Source organism: Adelges cooleyi, unplaced genomic scaffold, assembly GCF_023614345.1.
Source record: "Adelges cooleyi isolate 19-005CV unplaced genomic scaffold, UGA_ACOO_1.1 ACOO_flye_CR_arks_rails_tigmint_CR_PRNA_39, whole genome shotgun sequence".
NCBI lineage: Eukaryota > Metazoa > Arthropoda > Insecta > Hemiptera > Adelgidae > Adelges > Adelges cooleyi.
The window spans coordinates 442,909-459,957 of record NW_026096067.1 but is presented as its reverse complement, the minus strand read 5'-3'; the positions used below and the strand labels follow the sequence as shown (position 1 = coordinate 459,957).

General features: G+C 29.8%; 2 protein-coding genes across 2 annotated transcripts; one reads left to right on the top strand and one right to left on the bottom strand.

Moving 5' to 3' along the window:
- Positions 1–496: 496 nt before the first annotated feature.
- LOC126841527 (52 kDa repressor of the inhibitor of the protein kinase-like) lies at positions 497–1,820 on the bottom strand. The gene is made up of 2 exons (XM_050578068.1): positions 1,772–1,820; positions 497–1,140 (listed from the first exon to the last, which is right to left on the bottom strand). The coding sequence occupies exons 1-2, from the start codon at positions 1,818–1,820 to the stop codon at positions 497–499; spliced, it is 693 nt and encodes a 230-aa protein (XP_050434025.1).
- A 459-nt stretch (positions 1,821–2,279) lies between these two features.
- LOC126841525 (52 kDa repressor of the inhibitor of the protein kinase-like) lies at positions 2,280–5,583 on the top strand. Its single transcript, XM_050578067.1, has 3 exons — positions 2,280–2,330; positions 3,226–3,362; positions 4,833–5,583. Exons 1-3 carry the CDS (start codon positions 2,280–2,282, stop codon positions 5,581–5,583), a joined length of 939 nt encoding a protein of 312 aa, XP_050434024.1.
- The last annotated feature ends 11,466 nt before the right edge of the window (positions 5,584–17,049 follow it).

Sequence of the window (17,049 nt, the reverse complement as noted above, 5' to 3'; positions counted from 1 at the left end):
ACTCTAAATTTGAGCCTTGAGGAACGTCAGAAGAAACTCGAAATTCTTTAGATAGGTACATAAAAAGATAGATTAATAGCCTCAAAACGATCATTAAGGTGAAAGGAAACCCACTTTAGGAAGTGAGCCGAGCCACCAAATGAATTCAATTTATATTAAAAGATAAAAGTACCACTTGTCCAATTATTCTCAAATATACTCCCACCTCGACTTTCATAACTTCAGGGGCGTATTTAGATATTTTTTTTTGGGGGGGGGGGCTGAGGCATTCATTAAAAGAGCTGTGTAAAGAGTTATTTCTAAATTCTGATCCAGAAATAAACTTTAAAAATTTGGCCAAACTTACCCATTTCTCAACCTATTAAAAACAAGACTTCGAAATTAAGTGTAAAATTGTAATATTATAATTCTGATATAATTATTATTAGTTACACAATCTCAAGTCTTACAAAATATTATATAATAAAATAGAAATTATAATTCTTATTAATACTAATTATATTAAATTCAAATTTCTCTCTTTACCACTGTTGGCAAATTTGTCTAATACCATATCATCATTTACATCAATGTCTCGGTGAATGGATAAAAGTGCTAGTCCTACTAGCCTGGACTCAGAAGTTGTATTTCTTAAATATGTTTTAAGTCTTCTAAGAGTAGAAAAGCTGCGTTCAGCCGTAGCGGTGGATACTGGAATTATAGCTAGTATTTTTAGTAATTCAAATATGTTAGGGTACATTAAACGATCACAGGCTCTTAGAGCTTCTATAGCAGTTGCAGGTCTTAAGTTTTCTTCAATATTTTTCCATTTAGCCTGCCAAATTTCATACTCTGCTTCTATAATGTCGTTTAGCCCAGGTAAATCACTTTTATAAAATTCGACAGCTTTTTTTAAATTAAAAAATGGTTTTTCAACTATGATACGAGGTAAGACAAATTGTAATGAAATTATAGTTTCATTATGAGGAAAAAATCTTTCATTTAATGCCATTATTAAATCGTCCAAATACGGTATAAAAATAGTTTTTTTGTAAAAATCTTCAATATTATTAAACGGGACATTGCTTCTATTTTTTTGATTGCTGCATGTTCGAGGTATTTTTGGTTCAACATTTAACTTTATAGCAATACCTTGGACGTCTTTATAAATATCGTTAAATTTTAAATCAACGTTTTCTCTTATGGTATTTAACACAGAAACCACCTGGGTAACTTGTTTAAGAGCGTTAAAAAGATCGATATTTTTACTTTGTAAATATTTAGATAAATTATAAGTATAACTTAATAATTTACTAGATACGCAAACAGATATTAAAAAATTAAAATTATAAATACAATGTAAAAGACTATTAGTCCTTATTGAAGAATCCGTTCCAGAACATTCATTCTGCAGTTGTTCTAATGCAGCAAGAATGGGTTCTAAAAATTCTTTAAAAAGCATAACTGCTTCATGGCGTAATACCCATCGAGTTTCACATAAAGATTTTAATTTAGTGGATTGTGAATTTGGTTTAAAACGATCATTAAGGTGAAAGGAAACCCACTTTAGAAGTGAGCCGAGCATTTATACAATGCGTATAAAAACAATATGAAAAAAAAAATAAAAATGTCTTATTAAACCTTATGAGATATGAAGTGGTTTATGGTAAACGTATCACCCTGTGTAACTACAGAGTATGTATAAAACATTTATTTTATATGTTGGAAATACGTTACTTTCACGAGATCACTTGATATTTCCAGAACTTGAGCTTGAAATTTGGAAACGAACTTGCAGCGAACAACAATGTATCTACGTGGCCGCCAAGCATAGAATGCATCTACCAAAAATTGACAAATGGCGAACCCAACACAACAAGCATGTGCAAAAATATTGATTGATCTTTGCGTGTATTATGAATAATTAATATGGTAAAAAAAGGTGGAAAAGTGCATCGTTACTCGTCGATAGACGATAATTACAAGTTTAATATTTAGTTGCATGCATGTGCACTCATATTATATTATAATACAATTGTCGTGGTGGGTGCATATTTGAGCATTGGGCAAGCGGCACTAGGCTTCTATGAATATATAATTTTTTAATAACAGTTTTGTAAAAAGTATTTTAAAGGTCGTATAAAATATTCATGTTAATTAACCCTTAGCTAAAATTTTCCCGATAATTTCAGATGCGGTGTATTTATTATTTAGATATTTCTTTCTAGTCGCTAAATCGATGAACTAGAAACAAGCCGAAACCAATAATTAATAACTGACCTGGCTGTTATAGTTTAGCAATGGTTGACAAACCCAACCATACTAGCAATAATAGTAGCATGAAAGGTCAGGTTAGATTGTTTGCATTAGATGAATAAGATATATAACAAAATAGAACTTGAAAAAGGGAGGTTAATTTATTTTGAGTTTTAAACTTGTATAAATATTGGTTTTTTATTTAAAATTTCTTGTAAGTTATGCAGGGGCGTATTTATGGGGGGGGGGCTGAGGGGGCTTCAGCCCCCCCCCCCCGAAATTCCAGGAAATTTTTTTTAAGTCTGCCTAAGCGGCATGAGCTTATACCCTTTATCTATAGGATATAAATATTGTAGAAGTTCAGTATAGTCGTTTTAAAAATAATAAATTGCTATTTATGATTATATTTTTATAACACAACGACTGATGTTGTTATTATTATATTTTGGGCGGCTGATTTACGGGCGCCAATTGTCTTCAGTCTTGTGGCAAAGCGTAGGGATAGGAGTGATCATCGTCATATTATTTCGGTTTATTTCGCGATACATGCAGTGTACACTACTATTGTAGAGCTATTATAAATAAGTACAAACAATTAAACATCAGTAGTATATTTTATATTGGGGAAAAAATGTCAACGATAAAAAAAAAAGATTGCTATAGCCTGTATACATATATACCTACTTATATCAATAACAAATCGAACTAATCGCAGATGTTATAGAAATAATAGAATAATATTTATGTTATATAAAAATAAAGCAAAAAACGAAATGTTTTTATTTGTTTTTTGTATGGTATGTTAAGAATTGGGGGGTTTGGCTTGCCAAGAAATATTATCGAATTCATAGTATATTTTACTAATAACGTGTGTAGACGTGTGTACAGTGTTCTGTGTTCTGTGTTTCTGTTGTGTAAAATTAATTTTATTAAAATAATATAATGAAACGAACTCAGTCATTGTTAACTTTTTTTAAAAAATCTAAACAGTCAACCGATCTGGAACGAACTGTTCCATCTTTATCAAATGTTTTCCAAGATGAAGATACTGGGGCATCTGAAACAAAACAAGCCGCTTCAAGTGTAGAAGTTAGTTCTCCGGTAATTAAACATATTTTAGATTCTAAGTTCGATATAGGAGCTTATGTTGAGTTTAAATAAAATTTAAGTGACGAAGAAAAGGTTTCTATTTTACAAAACGTATGGACCCCTGATTGTAAGTTTGATTTTCCATATGATACTACTGGAAAATATAAACGTAAATTTCAAATTAAATGGCTTGACACTTTTAAATGGTTGGCTTATTCAAAATTAAGAGAAGGTTCTTTTTGTAAATACTGTGTATTGTTTTTTAATTCAAGTCAGGCTGGTAAGGGTTCTCATGAGCAGTTAGGCAAACTTGTTTTAAAACCCTTGACGAAATTGAAAGATGCATTGGAAGAATTCAGAAATCACGAAAAAAATAAATATCGTAAAAATTCGTTGCTTACCGCTGATAACATAAAGGCTATTTTAGATAAAAAACAAGATAATATATTGGTACAATTAAATAATAAACGAAAGGATGAAATTTTAAAAAATCGCGAAAAACTTAAACCAATTATTCAAACAGTTAGATTATGTGGCAGACAGCAAATAGCGTTAAGGGGACATGAGGATTCTGGTCGAATCTCTTTAGAAGAACCAAAAAATAACGATGGTAATTTCCGTTGTTTGCTTCGATATCGCGCAAAAAATGGTGATAACGTATTAAAAGAACATTTAGAAACTAGTGGTGGTAAAGCTATGTATACAAGCTCACTTATACAAAATGAAATAATTAATGTGTTTGGGGATTTAATTCAATTAAAAATACTTGAAAAAGTATCAAAAACAAATTTTTATACAATACTAGCAGATGAAACCACTGACATATCTCAAGTTGAACAATTTTCCTTATGTATTCGTTATGTTGACGAGGAAATTTTTTCAATTCGAGAAGATTTTCTCACATTTGTTCCCGTTCATGATTTATCTGGTGAAGGATTGGCCAACACGATTAAAGAAACTTTAAAAAAAAATGGGTTTGATTTAAGCAAAATACGAGGCCAAGGTTATGACGGGGCAGCAGCAATGCGTGGTCGTTTTAGAGGTGTTCAGGCAATCATTAAAGATATGTACCCAAAAGCATTATACACACACTGTGTAGCACATTCATTAAATCTTTGCTTATCAGATGCGTCTAAATCTCTAGATATTCGAAATGCTTTTGGTATAATAAGTGAATGTTGCTCATTTTTTAACTGTTCGGCAAAACGAACTACAGTCCTTAAAAATAAAATACTAGAAATTAAACCAAATTCACAATCCACTAAATTAAAATCTTTATGTGAAACTCGATGGGTATTACGCCATGAAGCAGTTATGCTTTTTAAAGAATTTTTAGAACCCATTCTTGCTGCATTAGAACAACTGCAGAATGAATGTTCTGGAACGGATTCTTCAATAAGGACTAATAGTCTTTTACATTGTATTTGTAATTTTAATTTTTTAATATCTGTTTGCGTATCTAGTAAATTATTAAGTTATACTTATAATTTATCTAAATATTTACAAAGTAAAAATATCGATCTTTTTAACGCTCTTAAACAAGTTACCCAGGTGGTTTCTGTGTTAAATACCATAAGAGAAAACGTTGATTTAAAATTTAACGATATTTATAAAGACGCCCAAGGTATTGCTATAAAGTTAAATGTTGAACCAAAAATACCTCGAACATGCAGCAATCAAAAAAATAGAAGCAATGTCCCGTTTAATAATATTGAAGATTTTTACAAAAAAACTATTTTTATACCGTATTTGGACGATTTAATAATGGCATTAAATGAAAGATTTTTTCCTCATAATGAAACTATAATTTCATTACAATTTGTCTTACCTCGTATCATAGTTGAAAAACCATTTTTTAATTTAAAAAAAGCTGTCGAATTTTATAAAAGTGATTTACCTGGGCTAAACGACATTATAGAAGCAGAGTATGAAATTTGGCAGGCTAAATGGAAAAATATTGAAGAAAACTTAAGACCTGCAACTGCTATAGAAGCTCTAAGAGCCTGTGATCGTTTAATGTACCCTAACATATTTGAATTACTAAAAATACTAGCTATAATTCCAGTATCCACCGCTACGGCTGAACGCAGCTTTTCTACTCTTAGAAGACTTAAAACATATTTAAGAAATACAACTTCTGAGTCCAGGCTAGTAGGACTAGCACTTTTATCCATTCACCGAGACATTGATGTAAATGATGATATGGTATTAGACAAATTTGCCAACAGTGGTAAAGAGAGAAATTTGAATTTAATATAATTAGTATTAATAAGAATTATAATTTCTATTTTATTATATAATATTTTGTAAGACTTGAGATTGTGTAACTAATAATAATTATATCAGAATTATAATATTACAATTTTACACTTAATTTCGAAGTCTTGTTTTTAATAGGTTGAGAAATGGGTAAGTTTGGCCAAATTTTTAAAGTTTATTTCTGGATCAGAATTTAGAAATAACTCTTTACACAGCTCTTTTAATCAATGCCTCAGCCCCCCCCCCCAAAAAAAAATATCTAAATACGCCCCTGAAGTTATGAAAGTCGAGGTGGGAGTATATTTGAGAATAATTGGACAAGTGGTACTTTTATCTTTTAATATAAATTGAATTCATTTGGTGGCTCGGCTCACTTCCTAAAGTGGGTTTCCTTTCACCTTAATGATCGTTTTGAGGCTATTAATCTATCTTTTTATGTACCTATCTAATGAATTTCGAGTTTGTTCTGACGTCCCCTCAAGGTTCAAATTTAGAGTTTGTGCTTTTTTGATCTTTTATTTATTAGTGACTTACCTCAGATATGTGATAGGTCCATAAAAATACTGCTATTTGCTATTGATACAAATTTGTATTTCGATATCAGATTCAGAAGTATAACAAAATAATTTAAGAAATACAGTCAAAAATCTAATTTTTATAATGTCATAACAAATGAACAAATATTAAATAAATAAATTCAAATTCAAACGCTAAAATATTTTTTTATTTTTTTTCTACAAATTTATGTAATTAATAACACATATTGCCATTAAAAAAAAAACAAAAATCCCCCTTTTTGGCCTACAAGGATTGGTCATAGAAATTTTCAAAATATAGTACAATGTGTACCAAAAAATCTTGAGAAAAAATATTAATATACTCCGTGAAAACTAGTGTCTTATCCTTAATGAATCACCCTGTATATGCATTACCAGATTAATTTTAATTTTGGCCACTTTTATCGTGGTTCCTGCCCACTTTATACGGGTGAAAATTAAATATGCTAAAATGTTTTATCTGATTTGATGTTACAAAGTTTTCATGTACCAATAATTTGTCGGACCCACTAGTAAGTCGCTCATACTCGGAACTTGATGCTACAACTATGGCACATGAGCTAACCTAAAACAGATTTGGGTTCCTGGAAGGTCATACAATTGTGCTTCTACGAGTATAAAATGAACACACGAATGCCTAATACCTATTCATAATGGGGTATCCTTTGTCAGTACTCCTTTGTTATCCTCTGGCTTTCCCGCAAAAACAGTCAAAATAAGTATACTTTTTCGACTGCTGCTGAACAAGATTAATTAATAGAATAGTAAATTGATTTAAGACCAGTTAAGTTTCCTTGAAGAAATAATAATATAATATATTTTACTGTCGAATAGAAATTATTATATTCTCAATTACCTAAAAAAATGTAAGAATAGGACTAAAATTGTTAAAAATTACAATGAAAATATTATTGATTTGTTTGCCGCATAAATTCTATACCACAATTGCATATTTTTTTTCATATCTCAATTACCCAAGATTTTTTATTCATTATTTTCAATATCTACATTTATTTATTATCTTTTTCCATAAACGATTAAGTGTACTTACACCTATATATTTATATATGTTGTAATATCTAACTTAACATAATGGTTAAGATGGGCGCTTCACATATCTTCCATGACATAAGTGTTATACATTAAGCAATTGTCAGTAATAGTGTAAAATGTAACTAAATAAACAGGCATGATTGCTAATCAGCATAATTGCCTAGAGTTGGAAAAAAAAGATAAAGTATCTGTATCTGTTATTATTTAACAAATTATTTTATTCTTTTACCTTAAATTAAATTTATAATAAAGATATTTAGGTTTTTATTATGACTAAAGCAAATAGCTTGATATTTATGTATATTTAGTATTTTACTCCACGCTTAAAAATTATTTTATAATATATAGTAGTTTTATGGAACTAAACGATATCTGAGGTTAATAGATAAAAGATTGGGCTTAAATTTCAACCTTAAGGAACGTAAAATTAAACTCGAAATTCATCAAATGTATAAAAAGATAGTTAAACAGCCTGAAAACGGTCTGTAAGGTAAAAAGAAAACCTTAAAAGTGGGCTACCAAAACCAAATGGCTTCTATCTATACAAAAAGATATTATTTAACTTTTTTAATTATACAAACTGTAAGAAATCATCAAGTGCCACTTGTCCAATGCTCAAATATGCTCATATCATGTCCATTTTACCTTGACAAGAATTTACAAAAAATAACCTAAATATTTATTCTGTAATAAATTATCGTCCGTAAATGAATTTAGTTGATACAAGTTTAGAACTCATAATAATAAAACTCAGCTTTTTCAAGTTCTTTTTTATCATATTTTTCTATTCATTAAATACGGCCACTTCACCTGACTATTCTTGCTCCTACTCGTATTGTTGGGTTTATCTATCATTGCTAAACTATAACAGTCAGGTCAGTTATTATTTTTTGGTTTCGGTTTGTTTCTAGTTCATCGATTTACTGACCGGAATATAAAAAATTAATTAATTAATACATCACATCTATAATTATATCTTGGAAAAAGTTTAGCTAAGGGTTAATTAGCATGAATATTTTATATGACCTTTTAAATACTTTTTACAAAACTGTTATTAAAAAATTATATATTCATAGAAGGCTAGTGCCGCTTGCCCAATGCTCATATATGCATTCATCACATCAATTGTATTATAATATATTATGACTGTACATGCATGAATATTAATATTAATCTTGTAATTATCGTCTATCGACGAGAAGTTGATACATGTATAGATTTTATAATTTAACAATGCACTTTTCCAAGTTCTGTTTTTACCATATTTGTTATTCATCATGCACGGAAGCTATTAATTGTCATTCTTGCTTCTGCTAGTTGTGCTGGGTATGCCGTTGTCAAACATTGCTTTATTTGTTCTATGATTGCCGGCCACATTGATACATTGTTACTCGTTGCAAGTTCTTTCTCAAAGTTCAAGCTCAAGTAATTGTAGACAAATCTTCTGATCTCCTGTAAGTAACGTATTTTAATCTAATATATAAAACATGGTTTATATATTTGTAGTTTATAAGGGTGCTCATTTTATCATAAACAACTCCATATCTCATAAGGTTTAATAAGAAATTAATTTTTTTTTCATATTGTTTTTATACAATGGGTTCTCAATTACCCAAAACATTTTTTTCGCATTTTTTTTATAGCATCTTTTGATACTTAAATGGTAAAGCATACATTTCATTAACTTATTATATTGAGATTAATGTACTAAACATTTTAACTGTTTAATATCCAGTTTTGAACAATTATTTTTACAGTTTTAAGAATTTTAATGTTAGGCTGGAAGGAGTAGTGCAGGTGGGTACTGCGCACACATAAAAATTATACTATTCACCACTTTTCTCCAGCCTTAAACTTGAATTTTCAATCATTTCACAAATGGTAACCCAAAACTAATTATCGACAGTCAGTGATTAGTGACAATCATTCTCAATTTTAAAGGTTAGATGTATGAATAGGACTAAAATTGTTAAATATACAATGAAAATATTATTGATTTGTTTGCTGCATGAATTCTATACCAAAATTGCATATTTTTTTTCATATCTCAATTACCCAAACCTTTTTTTTTCGGCTCCCCCACTCAGCTTAAGTTTTATTATAGCAACATTTGAAACCCAAATGGTAACGCATACATTTGGACTGATTGATAAAATGTTTTGAACAATTATTATTAAAATTTTAAGAGTTTGGAAGTTAGACTAGGAGAGGAAGTGTAGGTGGGTATTGCGCACAGATAAAAATAATACTATGCACGTCCTATCATCCAGCCTAAAACTTGAAACAAATCGAAGATTAATGACGTATTCTCAATTTTAAAGGTTAGATGTGTCAGACTATAGGACTAAAAATAAAATAATTATAAAAACACTTGACCATAAAAATTATACACTATCCGCGAATACGTCGTATTTCGATGGAAAGTTGGCTTTCCTTAATTTACTAATTAAAAGAATGAATAATAATTTAGGTTTTGAGATTTATCGTAGGAAAACGCACACATTTAGGTACATTCCGAAAAATTCAAATAAGATTTGGGTTCCTGGAAGGTCATACAATTGTGCTTCTACGAGCATTAAATGAACACACGAATGTCTAATATCTATTTATATTGGGATATCCTTTGTCAGTACACCTTTGTTATCCTCTGGCTTTCCCGGAAAAACGGTCAAAATAAGTGTACTTTTTCGAATGCGGCTGAACAAGATTAATTGATAGTATAGTAAATTGATTTAAGACCAGTTAAGTTTCCTTGAAGAAATAATAATATAATATATTTTACTGTCGAATAGAAATTATTAAATTCTTGCTTCCGAAGCTTACATAAGTTGTGATAATGGATTTTATTGATATTTATTATTATTATCATCATTTTTCAATATCTAGTGATTATAGATTTTATGTCTGCAATAGAATCTGCAATCGATTTGACTGAAAAATACAATTTTAAATCATCAGAAAATAGTAGTAGTTTTATGGAACTATCGGATATCTGAAGTTAATAGATAAAAGATAAAAAAACAGTGGGCCTAAATTTCAACCATAAAGAACCTGAAATTACATTTGAAATTCATCAAATTTATAAAAAGATAGTTAAACAGTCTGATAACGGTCTGCAAGGTAAAAGGAAACCTTAAAAGTGAACTACCAAAACCAAATGACTTCAATCTACACAAAAATATATTGTTTTAACTTTTTAAATTTTACAAACTGTAAGTAATCATCTAGTACCACTTGTTTAATGCTCAAATAGGCTTCTATCATGTCCAATTTACTTTGACAAGAATTTACAAAAAATAACCTAAATATTTATTCTGTAATAAATTATCGTCCATAACTGAATTTTAGTTGATACAAGTTTAGTTCTCATAATTATGAAGCTCCACTTTTTCAAGCTTTTTTTTACTATATTTCTATTCATCAAATACGGACACCTAACCTTCGAGGTTAGGTTGCCCCTACTCGTTATGTTTGGTTTATCTATCATTGCTAAACTATAATAGACAGGTCAGTTATTATATTTTGTTTCGATATGTTTCTAAATCATAGATTTACGGACCGGAATATAAAAATTAATTATTAAATACACCACATCCGAAATTATCGGAAAGAGTTTAGCTAAGGGTTAATTAACATGAATATTTTATATAACTTTTCAAAATACTTTTTACAAAACTTTTATTAACAAATTATACATTCAAAATAGAAGCGAGTGCCGCTTGCCCAATGCTCATATATGCATTTACCACATCAATTTTAAAAAAATATATTATGACTGCACATGCATGCAACTGAATATTAATCTTATAATTATCGTCTATCGACGAGAAGTCGATATATGTTTAGCACTCATAATTTAATAATGCACTTTCCAAGTTCTTTTTTACTATATTTGTTATTCGCCATACACGGAAACCATTAATTACTATTCTTGCTCCCGCTTGTTGTGCTAGATATGCCGTTTGTCAATCATTACTTTATTCATTCTATGCTTGTCGGCCACATTGATACATTGTTACCCGTTGCAAGTTCGTTGCCAAATTTCAAGCTCAAGTTATTCTGGAAATACCTCCTGTTCTCTTAAAAGTAAAGTAATTAGATCTAACATATAAAATATGTTTTAGACATTTGTAGGTATAAATGGTGATCATTTTATCGTGAACCACTCAAAATATCATAGGCTTGTAAAAGAAATTTAATTTTTTTTTTCATATTTTATGTATTTTATTTTAATTTTTGTTTTAATACAATGTGATCTCAAGATCTTTCACTAGGTTCAAGCTCGAGTATTTGTAGAAATATCTCCTGAACACGTGAAAGTAACGTACTTAAATCTAATATATGAAATATGTTTTATATATTTTTAGTTACACAGGGTAATAATTTTATCGTGAAATACTCCATATCTCATAGGGCTCAATAAGAAATTAATTTTTTTTTAACGCCGTTTTTTTTTTTAGATATCACTGAAAAAAAAAATGACTACCACAAAAATCGAAGACAAATCGTTTATCACTAACGTGAGATTGTTGAAGATAACCGGACTGTATCAAGTACTGAATCCAATTGAAAACGACGGTTCGATTACGTTTTGGGGATATAAACTTTATCGATTAGCTCATATTTTAGCTGCAATATTTGACGGGACATTTTTGATTTTCTGCGTGACCGGCCTCGTTGGTTGGACCAACGACTTTAACCAATGGCTAAACTGTTTGATGCTATTAGTAGGCGGTTTTAACACTTTTCTGAACGTCATCCGAGTCGGTCGGAAATCCCAAGTCATTTGGAAATGTTTCGACATAATGCGTGACGATTTCTTATCTTACCAACATTACAAGACGGACACGGTGAAGTATTACAAAACCAAGTCGTTGACAGTCACAAATTTATACGCCACACTGTGTTTGGCGCTACTTTTGAATTGGTTGATCTACCCTGCGTTTTCCACTGATTATACGGTACGAAATCTAAATGGCGACACGGTGACTTACAAGAACAGCGTTATCAACATTTTGCTGTATCCGTTAAACGTTGACATGTACAATAAACTACACCCGATCATTTACATTATCGAAGCCGTTATATTTACGCAATGCTTAATTGGCTTTGTGCTATTCGATTCGGTGCTCGTTATTTTCTGCTGGTCAGTTGTAGCACATCTGAAAACAATCGCTTCGGCGTACAGCTCGTTGGGATACGAAAAAACTGAAAGTATGTGTCCGCATTACCTAACTATCTACACACTAATTATTGTTTGCTATACTTCCCAAGCCAATAATACTTATCGAGAGGGTTCACTTACATCGGGTCGGTGTGGCGCAGTGGACACCTCAGGTGCCGCATAGCACTTGAGGTTAAGCTGTGGCCGTTGTTGCTTGAACCCGGAAGGGTGACCACCCGGATTTTTAGCGGCGACCCACACCATCAACCACCGGTACGCATGGCAGAAATGCCGTGTGTCCTAACTAGGCGACCGAACTAGCATAAGTTAGCTATAGCCCTGCCGGTCAGATACGCCATACGATTATCATACGAATAAATAAACTTGTATTTCAGATAAATCGTTAACGTTAATCGAACAATTCAAAACGATTGTATCGGATCACGCCAAAGTCATGTGGTGAGTTAAGTTATTACGTTGCCATATTTGCCTTTAGGCAATATTGAAAAGGCGACTCGCTTCATTTACAAACTATTAATAACAAAATAAGTTAGGTAGTGACGGTAAAAATTAAACATTATTTTTGTGAAGCTGCACTTTCAGAAAAAACATAATTGGGATGGTTACCATGTAGATATTTTGCGTTATTTATGTTTTATTTCATCGTCATATAATAAAAATTAAAATCTTAATAAGGAGAGGTATTTATTTAATTTATGGAAAAGGAGTCTTCAAAATTTGTTGCCTATGGTTTAAAATCAGGCTATGATTTATTATGAACTCTATTCATATTATTACCCAAATAACACATCGTTGCAGATGCTGCGACAACACCTATCTCAAAATTTGACAAAATTAGGATTTTGTGGATATCAATAATTTAAGATTAAACATGTATATTATGTTAAAAGATTTTTTTATAAGTCATCTGGTTAGACTGTAAATAACAAAAATGACAACAAAACGTTTTAGTGCTCTACTGTAAAATCATGGAAACTGAGATAGGTGTTGTTACAGTATCAGCAACGATATAGTATTATAAATTGCTTACACTGTTTATTACAAATTTATTAATTTATTTGTTATGCATTTTCCTGGTGTTTTTTTAGTGTAATGAGAGAGTTGTTCGATACTATTCGGCCAATAATTGTTTGTCAACTTGGAACTTCTTCTTGCATATTAATTTGTTTTACATATGCCTATGTAGCGGTAATATTTAATAATTGTTATTTTTAATTATTATCTTTGAATTAGTACGCTGATATTTAATACAAATTTAACAGAACTATTTTAACGGGATGTCGATTATGTCTGTACTGCTGATGAAACATTTTTGTGCGATGATGTTCGGTGTACTACGGTTGTTCATCTTAACTAAATTTTGTGGACTTGTGGACGACCAGGTTAATTTTTTTTTACTCTACATCATTACACCTAAATAAAATATTTAGACACTATAGTGTCGTAATAATTTGGGTTTTCCCTATAGTTCCTTTTCAGTATATAAAAACAGAAATGTCAAACTTATAAATTAAAGTTATAATATATATATATAAAATGCCTACCTTGTTTGGTTACAGGTAAACTCGATGAATTTCTCATTGTACAGTTGCAATTGGTTAGATCAAGATTTATCTTTCCAAAAGTTACTGTTGTTGACAATGTCCGTGAACAGTGCTAATATGAAGACGTTTACGATAACGCCGACCAAAAAAGTTGATTTGAAAATGTTTGCAAGTGTATGTATATAATATATCTTTTATATAATTTAGTGGGCAAACCCAACTCTGTCAGTGCAAAACAAAAGTTTGTCAGTTCCCAGAACGTCAAGGGAATCAAGGGATGAAATTCAATTATTTGGTCCTATTAGATAACTACAAGTTGATCAATATATCGTGAACCACTCAATATCTCACTGATTTTATTAAGAAATATAATTTTTTTTTTATTCAACGTGATCTTAATTTATCACCATATACATAGCATCTTTTAAATTTTAAATAGTAACGCATACATTTCATTATCATTTTAAATCGAGAATAATGTACTAAAAATGTAGACTGGTCGACCAAGTTTGTAGTTATTGGAGTTTCAAGTTTAGGGCAAGAGTTTCGGCATTTTCCAACCGCACTTCCCCTACCACCTTATTTTTAAACTCTTATAACTTTATAATATTTGTCCAAAATTAGTTATCAACCAGTTCAAATATTTATTATATTATTTTCGTTAATAGTTAATAATGAATAAATAAAATGATGAGATATTGTAATAACATTGAATAAAAACACAATGTCAAGAGTAAATTTAATTTCGTATTAAAACCAGTGAGATGTTGAGTGATTCACAATAAGTTGTTCACTCTATATATTGAGATATACAGATTGATACATTTTATCAATTTCATGTTACCTTATTATATACAAATTGATTAAAATATCTAAAAAGTTATTATTTATTACTTTTAGTGTTTAAAATCTTATCTTAATGAATACCGCTGTATTTATCTACATAATCTTCATCCATGGTGTTTCCATTTTAGAATTTAACAAGATTTAATGTTTGTTTTCAGACTATACAAACGTCATATACTATTATCTCTGTATTGTTGAAGAAAAACTTATCCAAACAAAACTAAAATCACAAAAATGTGGATAGAGATTTAACTTTAGATACCATAGGTAGTATAGGTACAATATTATGAAACAACATGTTTTGTTCACGTTAATAAAACTGTATACATATAACTTGTGTAATGTTACACCAATACAAATAGTATATATGCAATGTGATTAAAATAAAATACATTTTGTTTCACTTTTAAATTTGTCTTTTACTTTAATAACATCGTTAACACTAATATATACAGGACGATTTATTCATCATGAGCCACTTAATATTTAATAGGGTTGAATAAGAAAATAAATTTTTTTTTCATATTGTATTTATATAATGTGGACTATCAATTTTGTCTAAATAAATTTAACTTATATACTTATTTAAATTTTAAGTAAAATTAAAAATAATATTGGTTAACATTGATATAATCAAGATGTGATTACTGATTACTTATATGAAGTTATAAAATAATGCATACTATAGTTACTCATATTTTCAAAAATATTTTAAACAGATAAGTTGAGTATTATTAACTCACATACACAAATTCAGGTATTAATATAGTATATATTCGAAGTTAATCATAACAAATCACACCTTTCATTAAAATTGCTTAATATTGATATAACACATTATTATGATTAATGTCACATTTAAAATAAATGGTTTTTTATTTATAAATGACACCTTGCTATGTAATTGTAAGGTCTTGGGTCCATTTAAAAGCACATTTACAAATCTATAATTATTGATATTATTCATTTTCAAAACCATTAAGCCGTTGATAATTCTGACATGATAACATTTGTTTTAAAAATAATAAAATTTTTTCGGAAATAAAGCATTCAACCAAAATTAAAATCGCTGATTAAATTCTTATTGTGTTAAATTAAACAATAAGATATATGGTTACTGGCCACTCAATTAATGCGTGGTTATTTATTATACCTGAATAAGATACGTAGTTCGGTAACACGTCAAATTATTTTATGCGATGTAATAAAACTACTTGTCTTAGTAGTAACGATTGAAAATATTAAGAAATACAGACAAAAATCTAATTTTTATAATGTCATAACAAATGAATACATTTTTTTTTTTTTTTTTATTAATAAAAATATATTTACAATCTGTAATATTAGTTACAATAAGTAAATTTGAAAAAAAAAATATGATACAATGACAGGACAACGTGAAAGAAGAGGGTGTCCAGTAACACTACTTCAACTAGATTTAATTACATAATTATAATTGTTTTGAATTCCTTAAAAAAATTTGTTGATTATTTTTTTTTTTAGTTATTGAGAAGGTCGCGTGACCAATTTCGTTTTAATCGACGAGGAGGATTGTTTGGAAGAGTAAGAGAAGAAATATTGGATATCAGTGGATTCGGGTGATTTATAGTGGTAGAGTGGAATTTTTTATAATGAGTGGATGCAAGAACAGGAATCGTAGGAATACTGAGGTCGTGATGGAGTGTACGATTACTTACATACCAAGGCGAGTTAGTTAGGAGACGGAGGTTAATTGATTGAAATGATTGAAATAAATTTAGATTTGAGGTTTTTGTCGATCCCCAAATTTGGATGCCGTAGGTCATTGCAGGACGAATAAGTTGTTTGTATAGGAGGATTTTATTATTAAGAGAAATGTTTGAACGGAGAAGATGTCTTAAGCTATGGAGTTTTAATTTAAGAGATAGTTTTTTAGTTTTGATGTGAGTAGCCCAGGTTTATCGCTTGTCAAGATGAATGCCTAAGTATTTAACAGAGTTTTCTATTGGGATTATATTATTGTTAAGAGTTAATGGAGGACTAACTTTGAGTCCTAAAGTGAATGTAATATGTGATGATTTATTTTCATTTACTTTAATTTTCCACTGGTTAAACCAGGTTTCTAGCTCGTTAAGATGTATTTGCAGTTTATTAATGGCTGAATTAATATCTGGGTCGGAAGAAGTTATGCAGGTGTCATCTGCAAAAGTGGCTAAGTTAGTGATGTTTGAATGAGGTATGTCGGCAGTAAATAGATTATAAAGGGTAGGCGCGAGAATGCTACCTTGTGGAACACCAGCTT